Genomic DNA, 16641 nt, shown 5'->3' on the forward strand with positions numbered 1-16641 from the left:
CTCCCCTGCTTGTGTGTGTGCATACACTCACTCTCAAATATAAATAAATAAACTTTCAATGTATAAAATTTTTTTTAAAAAAGACAAGAAAGACTCATCAAAAGCTTGTCAAAAAATACAAATTTCTGGGTCCCACTGCAAATATACTGAATCTGAATCTCTAGGGCTGGCCCCTATAATCTGCATTAAATTAATGATATGAGGTATATTGAAGTTTGAAGCTAGAATAAGTGGAAAGTTAGAATTAGACCTAACATTGTAAGAATTTTGAATATTAGGATGAGAGTTCATTTTAATTTAGCAGGAAATGAGAAGTTAGGAAGATTTTTGAGATGTAATTAAAATACAGCTGCACTTTAGGAGATTAATTTAGTTAGGTGAAGCTGGAGGGAGGAGAGTTAGGAAGATCAATTATGAAGCTGTAGCAGTTCAGGGTGTAGTAACTTGGTCTGAACAAGAATAGTGACAATAGAAATGGAAAAGGGGAGAAATTGAGAGAGATCTTAGAGGAAAAATCTGTATGACTTGGCAGCTTATCTGCCAACTATCCATTGTAAAAATTAGGTTAAGGAAATGAATAAAGATAAGAAGCAGAATCAGGTCTATAAATACAGACAACAAACTGATGATTGCCAGAGGGAGGGGGTTGGTGGGACAGGCAAATTGGGTGAAGGGGAGTGGGAGATACAGGCGTCCAGTTATGGAATGTATAAGTCATGGGAATAAAAAGTACAGTTAGGGAGTGTAGTCAGTGATACTGTGATAGTGTTGTGTGGTGACAGAGGGTAGCTACACTTGCAGTGAGCATAGCATAACATACAGAGGTATTGGATCACTGTGTTGTACACATGAAACTAATGTAACATTGTGTTATGGTTACAATTATATTCAAATAAAAATTTTTAAAAAATGATAAGATTAGGGACGCCTGGGTGGCTCAGTTGGTTAAGCATCTGACTTTGGCTCAGGTCATGACCTTGCGGTTCATGAGTTCCAGCCCCGCATCAGGCTCTGTGCTGACAACTCCAAGCCTGGACCCTACTTCACATTCTGTCTCCGTCTCTCTTTGCCCCTCCCCTGCTTGCACTCTGTCTCTGTCTCTCAGGAATAAATAAACATTTAAAAAAATAATAAAAATAAAAAAGTAACAAGGTTTTAAGCCTGGTAGCTGGGCGAATGCTGCTGTGGTTCATATAAGTCAGAGAAATTATTTTCAGAGACCACTGTGAGGAGGGGAAACATTGGCTTTAAAGTGCCTAGTCTCAAGGCACTGTCCAGTTGGAAATGGGTTTCAAGCACATGGGAGCAATTCTGGAACTCAAGAAGAAGAAGAATCTAGAAAAGTGATAGTGATGATAGTACAAATGGCTGAAGCCTTGGGGATGATTGAAATCCTTGAAGGAGAATAGAAGGTGTGAGCGCGCTACAAAGACACGCACAAGTTGTGTCTACAATATCAAGCTTTATTCAATCATAAATCAACGTTAAAATAACTGTAAAGCAGGTTCAGGATTCCAAATTCAGTGACATTTCTCCGCACGTTTAACTTGGCTTCATACGTGACACAGAAAACAAAGCAGAATACAAAGTCATACATTAAACAAGATACAACAAGGTAAGAAGTTAACAAATGCAAAGCCAGTCCTTGGGCGCATAGTTGAGATGAAGTTCTGAGCATGTGCTGCTTGTTATGTTCAAGCAGTGGAGAATCTGTTATGTTCAGAGATCAGTCAGGCAGAGCCTTCAGTGGCACTGCCTTTTTGATGTGGTGAGATGTGAAAAGGTCAGCATCTGGAGGGTCTGACAGTTTGCTGCAAAAATCTTCCTTTTTAGGGGCGCCTGGGTGGCGCAGTCGGTTAAGCGTCCGACTTCAGCCAGGTCACGATCTCGCGGTCCGTGAGCCCAGAGCCCCGCGTCAGGCTCTGGGCTGATGGCTCAGAGCCTGGAGCCTGTTTCCGATTCTGTGTCTCCCTCTCTCTCTGCCCCTCCCCCATTCATGCTCTGTCTCTCTCTGTCCCAAAAATAAATAAACGTTGAAAAAATCTTCCTTTTTAGAGTTTAATCAGCCGTGGGCCTTTGCAGGCTTCCTCTGATTCTGCTGCCTATCAGTTCTGGGTGTCATCAGAAACCAGTGCTGGTTTTGGCAATATCTGGTCGTAGCTGCAACCCCCTTGACTTCTTATGACACTGCTTGACATAAGTCCCTGCTTGACATGAGTGACTCAATCTAGCTATCTACATGGGGATAGAATAGATCTGAATAGAGAATTCTGGAAGATACCTATTTCTATAAAAGTGAATGCCAGAACTATGTTGTGATGTAGGCACCAATCATCAGGTCAGATGTTGTAGACAGGTCAGAGAATATGAGGACTGAGAAAAGGCTGCTGATTTCCTGAATGGGTGTATAGAATAGTGTTAGTAGAAAGGAGGAGGGAAGGAGCTAGATGGAGAGGAGTCAAACCATGGCAAGAAAAGGAAGGTAGTTTCAAGAGGCTTGGCAATGAAGAGAAGGAGAAAAATTGATACTCATTAATTCCACAAGTATTTATGGAGTACCTACAAATATTAAGCATTTCTAGGCACTAGGAGTACAGTGATGACCAAGACAGATAGGGTCCCTGCTCTCATGGACTTTACATACTAGTGGAGGAAGACAGACAATACACAAATAAATGAACAAGAAGCTATCTAATGTGATATGTACGTGGAAGAACATATAATATGGTGATTAATGAGGTGGTCAGGGAAAGCCTTCCTGAGGTCAAATTTGAGCTGAGCCAGGAGTAACAGGAAGACCAACCATGCAGAGTAGTGGACACAGAGCATACCAGGCAGAGAAGACAGTACGTGCAAAAGCCCTAAGATGGGAGAAAGCTTGGTACTTTTGAGGAACAAAGGAAAGCAATGCGGCTTGAGCTGAGCAAAGGTGGGAATGGTTGTGGAATGGGTCTTGTAGAGATAAATTGAGAACTGGCTTATATATGGCCATGGTGGTGATTTTGCATTTTATTGTGAGGTAACATTTCAATTAAAAAAAAAAATCCCTCTGTTGGAGCGCCTGGGTGACTCAGTCGCTTGAGCGTCCGACTTCGGCTCAGGTCATGATCTCACAGCTCATGAGTTCGAGCCCTGAGTCGGGCTCTGTGCTGACAGCTTGGAGGCTGGAGCCTGCTTCAGATTCTGTGTCTCCCTCTCTCTCTGCCCCTCCCCTGCTCATGCCCTGTCTCTCACTGTCTCAAAAATAAATAAACATTCAAAAAAGAATAAAAAAAAAAAATCCTTCCGAGTGCTTTGAGAATGGATTGTAAAACCATTAGGAGGCTATTGTGGTCATGTAAATGAGAGGTTATAGTGATTTGGACCAGGTCGGTGACACTGAAGCTGAAGAGAAATAAATACATTTTGGAATACATTTCAGAAGTGAAGCTGTCAGGACTTGCTCATGTGGAGGACAATGAAAAAGGAAGAATCAGGTGATGTCACGGTACCTTGAAGCAGAGGGCTTGCAGATTTAAGCAACCGTCTTTTGGCAGTTAGGGCAGTGTGAGGGAACCAGCATGTCAAAAAGGATAGCAAATGCAAATGAGAAAAATAATAAATAATAATTGAATAAGGGTTTGAAGGAGGGAAAGAATAAATGTGCTTTCAAACTTTAATGTACTTATGAATCCACTGGAGATCTTATTAAAATGCAGATTGATTCAGGTCTGGATGCAGCTGGAGAGTCTGCATTTCTAACTATTTCTTTGATTCAAACACTGCTCTAGAAGTAACCTCAAAATCATCATTTGACTATTAGTTATCAGCTCTCTGTATGAGCTCATTTCCTTTAACATCACAGAAAAGGCACATACCTTTTAAGGGTACTTTTTTTTTTTTAATGTTTATTATTTTTGAGAGAGACTGACAGAGAGCAAGCATGGGGAGGGGTAGAGAGCGAGAGGGAGACACAAAATCTGAACCAGGCTCCAGGCTCTGAGCTGTCAGCACAGAGCCCGACTTAGGGCTCAAACTCACGAACTGTGAGATCGTGACCTGAACCGAAGTTAGACGCTTAACCAACTGAGCCACCCAGGCGCCCCTCAGGGTACTTTTTAATGTCTTTCTCTGCCTGAAAACATATTCAGTGCCTCCAGAAAGTATCTCCTCTGTCTGCTCTTGCAGGCACAGGTGAGTGTTTTTGATTTTCTTTTTAACAGATTGTTGCCCTTCTTTCATTCCCCACTAGAAAGCAGTAGAGAGCTGTCTTCTTGGCATTATCAGCAGTCCCCAAGGCCCTGCTCCTTCCCTCTTATAAATAGCTTATTTATCCTCCACACTGAACTTTCTTCAAAGTTCAGCTATTTTCGGTGACCCCTTTTGTGTCCTTGTGGCCATTCTATTCTGTGATCAATAGGTCATTTTACCTTTGAGCCTAATTCCTCAATCAGTAACTTGGAGTAGATCATCTCTTAAGGGCACTGTAGCTTTGCATTTTTTATAGCAGTAAGCAACTAATATTTCTATAGTTCATTAAACTTTATTGTCCACTCTCCCAGCAACCCAGTGTTGTAAAAACAAATGAAGATTCTGTCACCTCTATAGTGGTTCTAGACACCAAAATCTTTTAGCCTTACCAGTTTTCTCCATTTAGTGTAGTTAGGTTGATATCTTTGAACTACCTTCCATTCTAACCCTTTGAATTACCATGGTTTCCTCCATCCTGTGTTTGCCTGTAGCCGGCTTTAAACTCTTGCCCTGGTAAGTGTTCATGGCTGATTGTCAACTATTACATCCTCCCTTCCTCCTCTCACTTGATGTCTGTCTCCCATTGAGCCACGGCTATGGGAATTGATTTAGTCCCACATCATTTGTCTTTAAAGTGAGATCCACACATTCCCTGTTCCATGTTGCATGCCTCATGCTTTCTTTGTCCTTTTTTCTTTTTTCCATTCCCTTTATTGGTTTTATCATTCGCCATGTAGACTTCAGCAGATCATTGAAAATGAACAGATCTCTCTGGAGAAATTTTTCTAGAGACCCATTATAATGGATCTTTTTTTAATAAAATTAGACTTAAGAGGCAAAACCCTTTATAATTTACATTCTTCCTACTTGTAGACAATATAATAAGAAACATAGGCAATAGTACAAAATGGATATAAACTGGAAATAGGACATGGGCCATTCTGACACCAGTCGAAGCTTTTCTGATGGATTATAGGTTGGTACACATATCCGCATTTTGAGGTTAGTTTAAATTTTTTTTTATGTTTATTTCTGAGACAGAGACAGAGTATGAGTGGGGGAGGGGCAGAGAGAGAGGGAGACACAGAATCTGAAGCAGGCTCCAGGCTCTGAGCTGTCAGCACAGAGCCCGACGCGGGGCTCGAACTCACAGACCGTGAGATCATGACCTGAGCCGAAGTTGGTCGCTCAACCGACTGAGCCACCAAGGCACCCCTTGAGGTTAGTTTAAACTCCCTGTTTATTTATTTATTGGCCTCTGTGCCCACTGTGGGGCTTGAACTCACGAGATCAAGTGTTGCATGCTCTGCTGACTGAGCCAGCCAGGCACTCCATAAACTCCCAATAATTTTAATTAGCCAAGGATATAAAATCATAGAAGCCAGCTGGCCACAAGAGGCAGGTATAGATGCAGCATGTCTCAGCATGGCTTCCCTTTGCTCCCCAAAGTATGCAAGGGAAGGATCTCGGTGAATCCTTCACTGAGATAAATTTTTGGCATACCATTGCCCTCTTATATTTCGCTCATGTCACAATTTTAAGACAACATTCTCTGGTGATCTCTATTTAAGGAATAATTACAAACATTGGATTCCTCTGGGGTTTGTTGTTGTTTAGTTTTTAAACTATATTCAGAGTCAGCAGGGTCACCTTATTATTAGTTTGGGAAGTTAGAGAAAAAGCACTTTCAGTTCCCATGTGTCATTGAGACCCATATTTCTCTGCCTTCAGTATTTTAGTGTTTTAGAGAGCCCATATTCCCTGAATCCACTCCCTTGGCTCTCTAACACCTTTTTATCGGGTTGGTTCTTATACTAAGTTTAGTCTAAAATCACATTTACAAATTATTTATTCAGTAGGTATTTCTTTAACACATATCCCTGGTACTATCTAGGCATTGGGATGTAGCAGTGAACAACACAGACAGGAATCCTTGCCTTCATATAGTTTACTTTCTTTTAAAAAAAATTTTTTTTCATGTTTATTTATTCTTGAGAGAGAGACAGAATGTGAGCAGGGGAGAGGCAGAGAGACAGAGAGGGAGACACAGAATCTGAAGCAGGCTCTAGGCTCCAAGCTGTCAGCACAGAGCTCGAAATGGGGCTAGAACTCCCGAATCGCGAGATCGTGACCTGAGCCGAAGTCGGACGCTCAAGCGACTGAGCCTCCCAGGCGCCCCTAGTTTACTTTCTAATAGAGATGAATAAAATATATAAAAAGTATAATATGTTAGAAGGTTAGTGCTATGGAGGAAAATAAAGGAAAGATAGCAAGTGCTGGGATGGGGAGTGGATAATTTCAATTGAAGTCACAAATATATTTTCCTAAATGGATAATTACGGTTTTTCATATGTACTTATAATCTGAGGTATGTGGTTATAGTCTTACTTTATTCAATTGTGTATAATGACTTGTATTCGATGACTAGTATTTTTCTTTTGTCCTGAATGCCAAGTGCGTCTTGTGAGAAGCAGGTGACATTCCCAGGTTGACCACCAGAGAGCAGACTTGGCTATCTAAAGCTCTCTGTCAGTCGTACCTTTGAGAACAGGGAATGTTATTTCAGAACAGCAGAGCCTCTTATCAAGAAGATACAGTGTCAGAGACTCTGGAGATTATACTTTGGAAATATTTTTTTTAAGTTAGAACTTGTGTAACTATGGTTAGTTTGCTTGGAGCCAACTATTCTTTCCAAAGTATTACAGACTGACTTGGAAGTGTTACAAACTGGCTTGGATAATTTATAATCACGGTAAACAAATAATATAAAACAAAGCAACATGTCTCAAATTGTAAGAGAGTAGATAAACTATAATATGTTTACACAGTGGACTACTATACAGCAATAAAGAACAAATTAGTAATACCCACAGCACAGCCAGTGAATCTCACAGGCATTATGTCAACAAAAGAATCAGACACAAAAGAAAATATGCTGTATGATTCCATTTATATGAAGTTAAAGAACAGGCAAAATTAATCAATGGTTATATAAGTCAAAATGGTACTTAACGTGGGGGTGGTGTGGGTTATTGATTGCCAAGGGACCGGGGAACTTCTGGAGCCCCGAAAATGTTCTGTATATTGATATAAATGGTAGTTACATTGGTATGTGTGTATGTAAAAAGTTGAATAGAGCTGTATATTTCAGATTAGTGTACTTTATATACTTACTGAATATATGTTATGTCTCAGTAACAAAAGTGAGAATAGTAAATAAGGTCATGGAATTTAGATTTGTTGTGGGAGGTAATAGGAAAGCATTATGAAATCTTCAACAGGGAAATGACTTGAAGAAACTAATGTTTCTAAAATTACTCATCCTCTAATGATGTGGAGAATAGAACAGTGTTCAGATCAGCTATTATATCTAGATCAGACATAGTGCTACATGCTATGCTGTAGGAGAGACCAAATATCCATGACCTGGTCCTTATCCTTAAGAAGTTTATGGTCTTTTGAGGAGACAAATTATATGAAACCGAGAAAGTTACAGTGTTAAATGCTTGATTCGTGGTGGTATGGAAACAGCACTGAAATCAGATCTGAATGCAAATCCTAATTCTGCCATTTATTAGTTTTCTGTTAGTTTTCCCTTGAAGTTTTCCCTTATTAGTTTTCCCTTGAGTATTGGTTTCTCTATTTGTAAAATGGAAATAACATACTACTTTTGTTTAGAAGATTTAGAGATGTGGTATTCAAAGACTATAGTACAGCATGACATTCAGTAAATGTTCCCTTTTCTTAAACCCTGTACCCATAGAGCTTTTTTAAAAAAAAAAAAAACAACGTATGACCTTAGTTCAGACCATGGTTCTGGCATTTATTGGCTATGTGACCTTAAGTAGATCTTAATTTCTTCGAGTCTCAATCTCTTGGGGGAAAAAAAAGAGAGAGGGGAAATTATACCTTGAGAGAGTGTTATGAGAATTAACAAAGCCTAGCAGATACCTAGTATCTAGCATAAAATAGGCACATTCAATAAATATTCATTTCTCTGGAATGTAATGGAGTATACAAACGTGTAGTACAAATAATGCAGATAATAACTGATGAAATTGGATCAGGGTGGTAACTGTGGGGTAGAGATTATGTTATATTTTTAAAAAGATATAGCAAATTTGATAGAGCAGACCTTATACAAGATATTTCTTTATGCTTCTATTTTTGTCTTTTTATAAGATGAAAATAATGCAAAATATATCCTTGGATTATAATGATAACTTGAAAGGTGTGACATCATTAGAAAATATGTTAGGGTCTCATGACCCCAAAAATGGTACCTTCCACTAGAAGTTATTTTTGTTCTAATAATACTTTTAATAGGCATTATCATCCAAGCTCCAACTGAAAAGTTAATGCCTTTTCTGTTAGTGGAGATCCCTGTCATAATCAATGGAAAACCTAGATGCCTAAAGGGAAGGAAATCCATTTATAAAATACATCATTATTTGTCACTTAAAATATAATCACCAGAGTAGCAACCCAGATCTTATTGGGTATCAGTGGTGAGCGGTTTCTTGGCTAAAGAAGTATAATTTGCAGGGAAAATCCTAAGCACTAACTATTAACATTTCAGAATTGTATTGTTCAGAGTGTTTATGAACTCACAAGTTGAATGATCTCAAGTCCTAGACATCAGCCTTCAAATTTTTGGAAGTACTAGATTTCCTGTGAAACTTCTGGCTTGAATAAGCTGCTGATTTCTTGTGTTTCCCAAGCTTGAAGAAAATGACGAGGTAACACTTTTCCCTAGCCATTGCTCATTTGTCCTCCTTTCTTCCAGATATTCCGAGTGGTGTGCATTTGTTTGGGTAATCCACCAGAGACATTTACCTGGGAGTATCGAGACAAAGATAAAAATTATCAGAAGATTGGCCCCATAACACCGTTGGAGTTTTACAGGGAACATGTCAAGCCACTCTTCAATATGGAAAATAAGGTTGGAGACAGGCACTGGCAGCCACTGGCTGTTTACTTTCAGATACCTGTTGACTACAGGGAAGGGCATAAGATTCTTGGGTTAACATGCGATCATCAAACAAGACACTAAACACACTTTTTTCCCCCTTCCTCTGACATATTTTATGTACTTAATTATGAAGTTGATCATCTCAGGATCTGTCACCTTTCCTCAGTGCTCCTCTTCAGAGACTTTTCTAACTTTAGGCCAGCAGTCAGTTTAACTCGCACATGCTTCCATGATTTGGGCCCAGAATCAATCTCAAGTGCAAGACCATAAAAGGAGATTAGGTGTTTCTCACTGTGGGTTCAGAGCACCTCTGTACCGTGGGCTCATTAGGAACCCTCTTGTGGAAGGAAGCACTGTCCTCTCCTAGTTTTTTCTGCTCTCTTCATGTCTTCTCCACCAATTTAGCAAGATGACCAGAGCCTCTTACTTTGTTGGTATCTTGAACCTCTTATAAGCAAATGACATTATCAGTGGAATCCCAGCTTGGTTGCTGTATTGCCAGGAGTTGAGCTTGTCTTGTAACTTGAGAGCAAGGATCTTATAGAGATGTCATCTCTATCTTGCCTTGATACTCCGTGCATACAGTTCTTCAGAATTAGTTTTGGGGCAATTCTTGCCAGTAGGAAAAACAAGTAGATGTAGCTCCCAAAGGGTGTCCCCAACTGGATTCTGCAAGAATCTCTCTCACATGACTCACTTTTTGTTTCTTTGTTATTTAACACAAGGTATTTGTAATGTTTTTTTCTTGTAGGCAGAGGTGATGAGTTTGATGCCCACATATGAACTTAGAGGAGAGGTGTGTGTGTCTTGTTTCACATTCCTGGTTTTATGTTCTAATCAATGTGGTATTGATCTCAATAGATTTGTTTAGTGAATGACCCTCGGCCCCAGCACAAGTACAACAGAGTTTACACAGTGGACTACTTAAGCAATATGGTTGGCGGGAGAAAAACTCTATATAACAACCAGCCCATTGACTTCTTGAAGAAGATGGTTGCAGCCTCCATCAAAGATGGAGAGGTTGGTGTTGTTTCTGTGTCTTCCACATTGGGGTTAAAACCTCCGCTTGTTTGGTGTATTAGGAAAATAGGATTTATGTTGACTTTCTTTTTTTCCTCTTTCTCCATTTCTAGGCTGTGTGGTTCGGCTGCGATGTTGGAAAACACTTCAGTGGCAAGCTGGGCCTCAGTGATATGAATGTGTGAGTACAAGAAATTTAAAATAAAAAATCCTTTGTGGGTTGTTGCTATTGGAGTGTACTCTTGGTATGAAATGACTCAGCTGAGGTTCACCCAAAGATTAAGGGTCAAGGGTGGTCTCTCTCTTTGCATCTTGTAGAGTTTGAGGACTCATAGCAGAACCTCCACGTACATACATGCTCTAACCTGGGAAGTCAAGATCATACTTCATACTAAGTTGAAATTGTTGCATGTTCCTGAAAAGCCATCCTATATGAGAAAAGCATTTTTAAAAATAGTTGCTCTGTAAGTCTGCTCAGTGCATTTAAGATGTAATGAAAGGTTTTTTAGATTTCTTATTCGCTATTTCATCCTTAACTACTTCTCTTTGATGCCTTATGTATTTTGTCTTTATGACAACTAGGACTAATTTCCATGTATGCTTTAAAGCATTTTCCTGGTTGTTTATGACAGTGAAGATTCATTTGCTAACTAAATCATACAAAATTCCTTGACTATTATAAAATACACCCCTTTATGCTTTCTTATTGTTATTTCTAAGAAGTTGAGAAATTAGCTGACAGTTAACAACAGAGGAAAGAAATCTGCTAAAAGAGAGAATTCATGTTTTTTTTTTTAACTTTGACAATATTCTTCAATATTTTTGACATTGTTTATTTAAATTTCACCATCAACAGTGATCTAAATGAATTCAGAAACTGAATGAATTCAGCTCAGAAGAGATCTTTTTTATTTTTTTAAGTTACTTCAAAAGTTTGTTTTTTTGTTTCTTCTTGGTGGGGAGGGGCTCCTGGGTGGCTCAGTCGGTTGAGCATCTGACTTATGCTCAGGTTCATGATCTCCTGGTTTGTGGGTTTGAGCCCCGCATCTGACTCTCTGCTGTCAGCGCTGAGCCCACTTCGGATCCTCTGACTCCCTCTCTCCCTGCCCCTCCCCTGCTCGCACTCTCTCAAAAATAAACAAACACTTAAAAAAAAAAAGGCTTTTTTACAGTTTTTCTTGCCAAAATGACCATTACAAACTCATCTTGTCAGCTTTTTGATATGGGGATGTTTATATCAACATATTGAAGTAATATGTTTAATTACTTCATATTTTAATATCAATATATTGAAGTAATATGTTTAATTACTTCATATTTTTCTCAGCACTCTTGTGACACTTAGAGAATGGAATCCCATCGAGAGACTAAATTCTGCATGTGTATTCTCTGAAATGCTACAGCCCATATTTATTTGGAACTGTTGAGCCCCTTCAGTTTCTTCTATATTCCTTTAAATCCCGAAGCCGGTTTTCCCCCTTGATTGTACTGTCTTTATTCTGTACTACCATTCTTTTTACAGCTATGATCATGAGTTAGTGTTTGGTGTCTCCTTGAAGAACATGAATAAAGCTGAGAGGTTGACTTTTGGTGAGTCACTTATGACCCACGCCATGACCTTCACTGCTGTCTCAGAGAAGGTATGACCCTCAGCATGCCTACTGCAGTGTTTGCACAGATGGACCTACATTCTCCTGTAGACTGTTACCCAAGAGAGCTTCATTCATGTGATTTCTGTTAAAAGTTAACTTCCAAGTAAAACATTGTACTCGCGTCACTTGGGGTTTGGCTGCCTGCTCAGAGGTAATAAAAATAGGAACTTTCCATGAGGAGCAGAATTTGGGTCAAAGAGGGTAGGGAAGGAACAGCTTTTTTGTGACTTTGGAAGTTCTTGGTGTGAAGAGAAATCAGCAAGAGAACCTGGGGGAGAAGATAACTTCTATTTATAAGGAATTAACTTATAAATAAAATAACTTCTATTTATAAGGAATTAAATTATGTTCATATCTTGATGACTTATGTTTTTAGACTTACCTTCTTTTCATTTGTCATTCAGATTCTTCTCCACTAAAATTTCAGGAACAGTAATTTGAGGATTTTGTGCCCATTACTGGATTTATGCACAGCTATTCAGGAAAATGTAAATATAAAGTATTTAGAATTTACTATGAAATACTGTGAAAAGTAGTGTCACTATTTCTAGGACACAGTGTTGGAAACAGTAACTGAAATTTTATCTTTCACGAATAAGCTCACCCATTTCTAGGCTGTAAAGTGTATATTTTACCCCTGTGCTAGTGATCAAAGGAAAAAAAGGCTTCAAACTACTTTAATTCTTTACCATCATAGCAGAAATGTTCTTTTTGTAGCCAAATCACTGGAAAGTCACAGAATAACTACCTTGACATTAGAAGCAAAACATTAGAAGGAACTTTTCATAAAATACTATAAAAAATAGAATGAAATACAAAATTAAATAAAATACTAAAATACTTAGAATAAAACATTGAGTTCATATTTGTATGTTTGGACTGCTATATTGTAAAATTTAGTGGATTTATAACTAAAGGTGGATTTAGTGAAGCTCCTTAAATTAAATTTTTAAATTTTTTAGAGGATTATTAAAGGACAAAAATAAATGAAAAAGCCTGTAATTTCCAGGAGAGGTTCAGCTTTTTATCATTTTCCATCTGTGTGATATTCCTGTTTTTCAGAACTAAGAATCATACATACTTACTCAGAAATAAAAATCCTACATACTATGTCATTTTCTGTGGCACTTCCATTCTTTGATTGGTATGGTTTATTAAGATGTCATTTTTTCCTCAGGGAAATGGAGCCACTTTATGTGCTAATAGTATAAAGCAGAATTTATATTATAATAACTGGAATTTTATATTGCGATTTCTCTCTTCCCTCCAATTTGGGGTTTGACTGCCAAAACTAGTTTGCACTGCATTTGAACGGTTATACAAAAGTAAGCGCTAGTAGCTACACTCTGGGATATTCTTTCTTGTTGCTGATTTCTTGGAATCCTTATGAGGGAGGTCCAGGTATTATTCTATATTTGTAGATGACATAGAGAACAGCTGTATGTAGGCCATGCAGGAATTCATTGGCAAAGGAAAGGAGAGGAAACATTTGCAGACTCATTGTAATAAATGACCCTAGGTAATACAGATTCTAACAGATCTAATACAGATATTTAAAAGGAAAATAAATATATTCTACAGTGAGGGGGGTAGAAAACCAGAACACACATCCAATAGGCGAGCCCCAGAGTGTAGAGTTTACTTATGTGGTTTTGAAGGTACCTAGGGCTGCGATGCAGGGGTAGTACAGATAAGGGTGTTTGAAACTTGTTGATTTGATTTTTGGCTATTTCTGAGACTGAAAATTACTGAGATCTAAGAAAACTGCCAAGAGTAGAGTCAAATCCCATGTAGCTGAGACTCATGCAGTTATATGCAAGTGGGAGTTGACAGATGAAATCATTAGGAGATAATGCAGTAGCCAACTCTTCTTCTCATGCTACAAAGATTTAAGTTGTTTTGACATCAGCAAATGCCCTGGGTAAACATAAAAGAATAAAGTCTTTTCCCAAATGGAGCCTTCCTCTTATCCCTTTCTGTGTCACTATAGTAAAGGTTATAAATGAAGGTTATCATGATAAGTGACATTGTTCCTTTAAGAAGATTATAATTGAGTTTATTTTATTAATGAAGATAGAGGAGGGAGAACGGTAGAACCATCTGGATTTTGTTTTATGAAAATAGTCCTTTTGCTTTGCCATTCAATCTGTATTGTATTAAATTCAATACTTGTGTAACTGAATCAATAAAAGTGCACATTTGGAGAGTATCATTACTTGGTTCCCCTAAGGAGAAAATTAGGCTGTATGATGAAAATGTATTTGTTTTCTTTTTAAAACTCTGACTAGGTCTTAGAATCATTTCTGTAATCAATATAGTGGGAAGCCATTACAAAGAATGCTAATTGATTAAAAGCAAGGGTCCCCATCTTCAGATGGTATTCACCACTTTTAGTAATTTAATATTTTGTATTTTCAGCCAAGGAGCATTTTATTATGCTTATTTTTAATATAGACTACAGTGTAATGGAGAAAATAGTATTTATTAGATTTATTGCATTTTTACCTCAAGAGTTAAACCCCATTTCTATTAGAGTATCCCTTTAGTTATAGTAGAGAATATTTGGCCCTGGTCATGTAGATCATGGCTGTATAGAGAAGGCTGTTTCTTCTAAGTGGCTGAAGAAGAGCTAAAATTATGTGACACCTCAGCAGGAGGGATCTAGTTTCAGACCATACACTGTTATCCACTTTTTTGCAGGATGATCAGGATGGTACATTTGTGAAATGGAGAGTGGAGAATTCATGGGGTGAAGATCATGGCCACAAAGGTGAGCTTAATCTGATAATACTAACTCGGGGTTGACTGGAGTCAGTGCTACTCTGCCTCCTAAGACATATGAGTAAAAAGCTGCACTAGTGTGGAGTATTTTTCAGTAATTAGTCTATTAGCTAGATTATTCTATGGAAAATCTAAGGATCTGGTGTGCCCCCACGATCCCTGTGACCAGCATGGTGTGCCAGAACCCGCAGTTTATCTCTGACACCAATATGTGCTATCATTCATTCTAAACCATGCTGACCCTTCTAGATCTTGTACCAGAATCACTTGACCAATGACCAAATGCTATTTGGTGTATTTTCACCTACTGCGCTCTCTAGAAAGTTAAAGCCTTCTGAGTGGGAGAATAGGATTGGCAAGAAACTTTAGGCATTTATTGGAGAGTCCTTAGAAGTCCAAAGAGCAGAGGAGTGCTCTGGTTACTGTTTAGAACTGCTCTATTATGACAAATCAAAACCCAGGCAGAAGTCATAAGGACATTATAGTAATTAGGCTAAAAGCTAACAGGTAATAGGTAATATGAGTTGGAGAAAAATAAATAGATATATAAGCAATGTGAAGAAAATAAAAATTTCTAATAGTGATATCAGCCAGAGATTACCATTGACTAACAGTTTAGGGTATATCTTTGCAAATTTTTGAGACCATATATTTCAAGACAGTTTTTCATAGTAGATCAAAGCCTTCTAAGGTGTTTTTATGCTTTAATTTTTTGGGTTTCAAACCCAAAGTGGCAACCACCATAGAGTATTGTACGTGTGTGCTGGTGGCATTTTGTAGCCACTCTTTCCCACAGCCCATATTCTTTTTAAAAAAAAAAAAATTTTTTTTTAACGTTTATTTATTTGTGAGACAGAGAGAGACAGAGCATGAACAGGGGAGGGGCAGAGAGAGAGGGAGACACAGAATCAGAAGCAGGCTCCAGGCTCTGAGCCATCAGCCCAGAGCCCGACGCGGGGCTCGAACTCACGGACCGTGAGATCGTGACCTGGGCTGAAGTCGGACGTCTAACCGACTGAGCCACCCAGGCGCCCCCCCCCCCCCCCCAGCCCATATTCTTAACATTAGTCAGTGGATTCTGGTTAGGAAAAACACCATAACCACAGCTTACTAGACCAGTTAGGAGACTGAGAAGTAGGTAAGAAATCCAGTAGATACCCAAACACTTAGAATCAAACTTCAGCATACATCCCACCAATCAGGAATCAGCTGGAAACATCCTTATTGAAAAAGAAAATAGAGATCTCAGCAGCTCTTTGCCTGTTGCCTCCCTGTATGTTTAGATAGTGATTTCCCAGCTATGTTTTTCAGAGCCGTAGGATTTCCAAGGGTAAAAGATGGAGAAGAAAGGGTGTGGAGGTTTGGAAGTGAGCAGATGGGGCGTCAGTCATTTATATTTGCAAACTACTGTCTTAGAAGAGTCTGTTAACCTGAGTTTTTTTTTTTTTTTTTTTTTTTTTTAATTGTTTTTTTTTCAACGTTTATTTATTTTTGGGACAGAGAGAGACAGAGCATGAACGGGGGAGGGGCAGAGAGAGAGGGAGACACAGAATTGGAAACAGGCTCCAGGCTCTGAGCCATCAGCCCAGAGCCCGATGTGGGGCTCGAACTCACGGACCGTGAGATCGTGACCTGGCTGAAGTCGGACGCTTAACCGACGGCGCCACCCAGGCGCCCCTAACCTGAGTTTTAAACTTGAGTGTGCTGTGATTCAGCAGCATGGGCCCATACATGAGAGCCAAAACCTGGAAGCCATTTAATTTGTCATTCCAAGTCTTTTCATCTCCCCGTGATAGGATCATTGGTAGATTTGGACTAACCATCCCCAGGATCTGCTGTGAAACTCAGCAGCTCGGTGTTTATATGTAAACAAATACCAGGGCTGTTAGTGCAGTTCATCATCAGATAGTTGCATATCTCCCTGCTGTTATTCTGTGATTGTGGGCACGTATTAATTAAATTAACTGGTGTGAATTAAAGTATATT

At 38.9% G+C, this 16641-nt stretch overlaps 1 protein-coding gene across 2 annotated transcripts in view; it reads left to right on the forward strand.

Moving 5' to 3' along the window:
* BLMH (bleomycin hydrolase) overlaps window positions 1-16641 on the forward strand; it is a 45797-nt gene that overhangs the window by 15169 nt on the left and 13987 nt on the right. Inside the window, exons 7-12 of one of the 2 annotated variants that reach the window (XR_006298003.1) lie at window positions 9017-9172; window positions 10064-10222; window positions 10336-10403; window positions 11745-11862; window positions 12279-12362; window positions 14575-14641. Coding sequence is in view for 1 of the 2 variants with exons in the window: in XM_043585551.1 (XP_043441486.1) it covers window positions 9017-9172; window positions 10064-10222; window positions 10336-10403; window positions 11745-11862; window positions 14575-14644 (571 nt within the window). In the remaining variant the exon portion in view is untranslated. Of the gene's footprint in view, window positions 1-9016; window positions 9173-10063; window positions 10223-10335; window positions 10404-11744; window positions 11863-12278; window positions 12363-14574; window positions 14645-16641 lie in introns of those variants that run through there. The other variant, XM_043585551.1, reaches the window with a different exon arrangement.

Source organism: Prionailurus bengalensis, chromosome E1 (assembly GCF_016509475.1).
Source record: "Prionailurus bengalensis isolate Pbe53 chromosome E1, Fcat_Pben_1.1_paternal_pri, whole genome shotgun sequence".
NCBI classification, from domain to species: domain Eukaryota; kingdom Metazoa; phylum Chordata; class Mammalia; order Carnivora; family Felidae; genus Prionailurus; species Prionailurus bengalensis.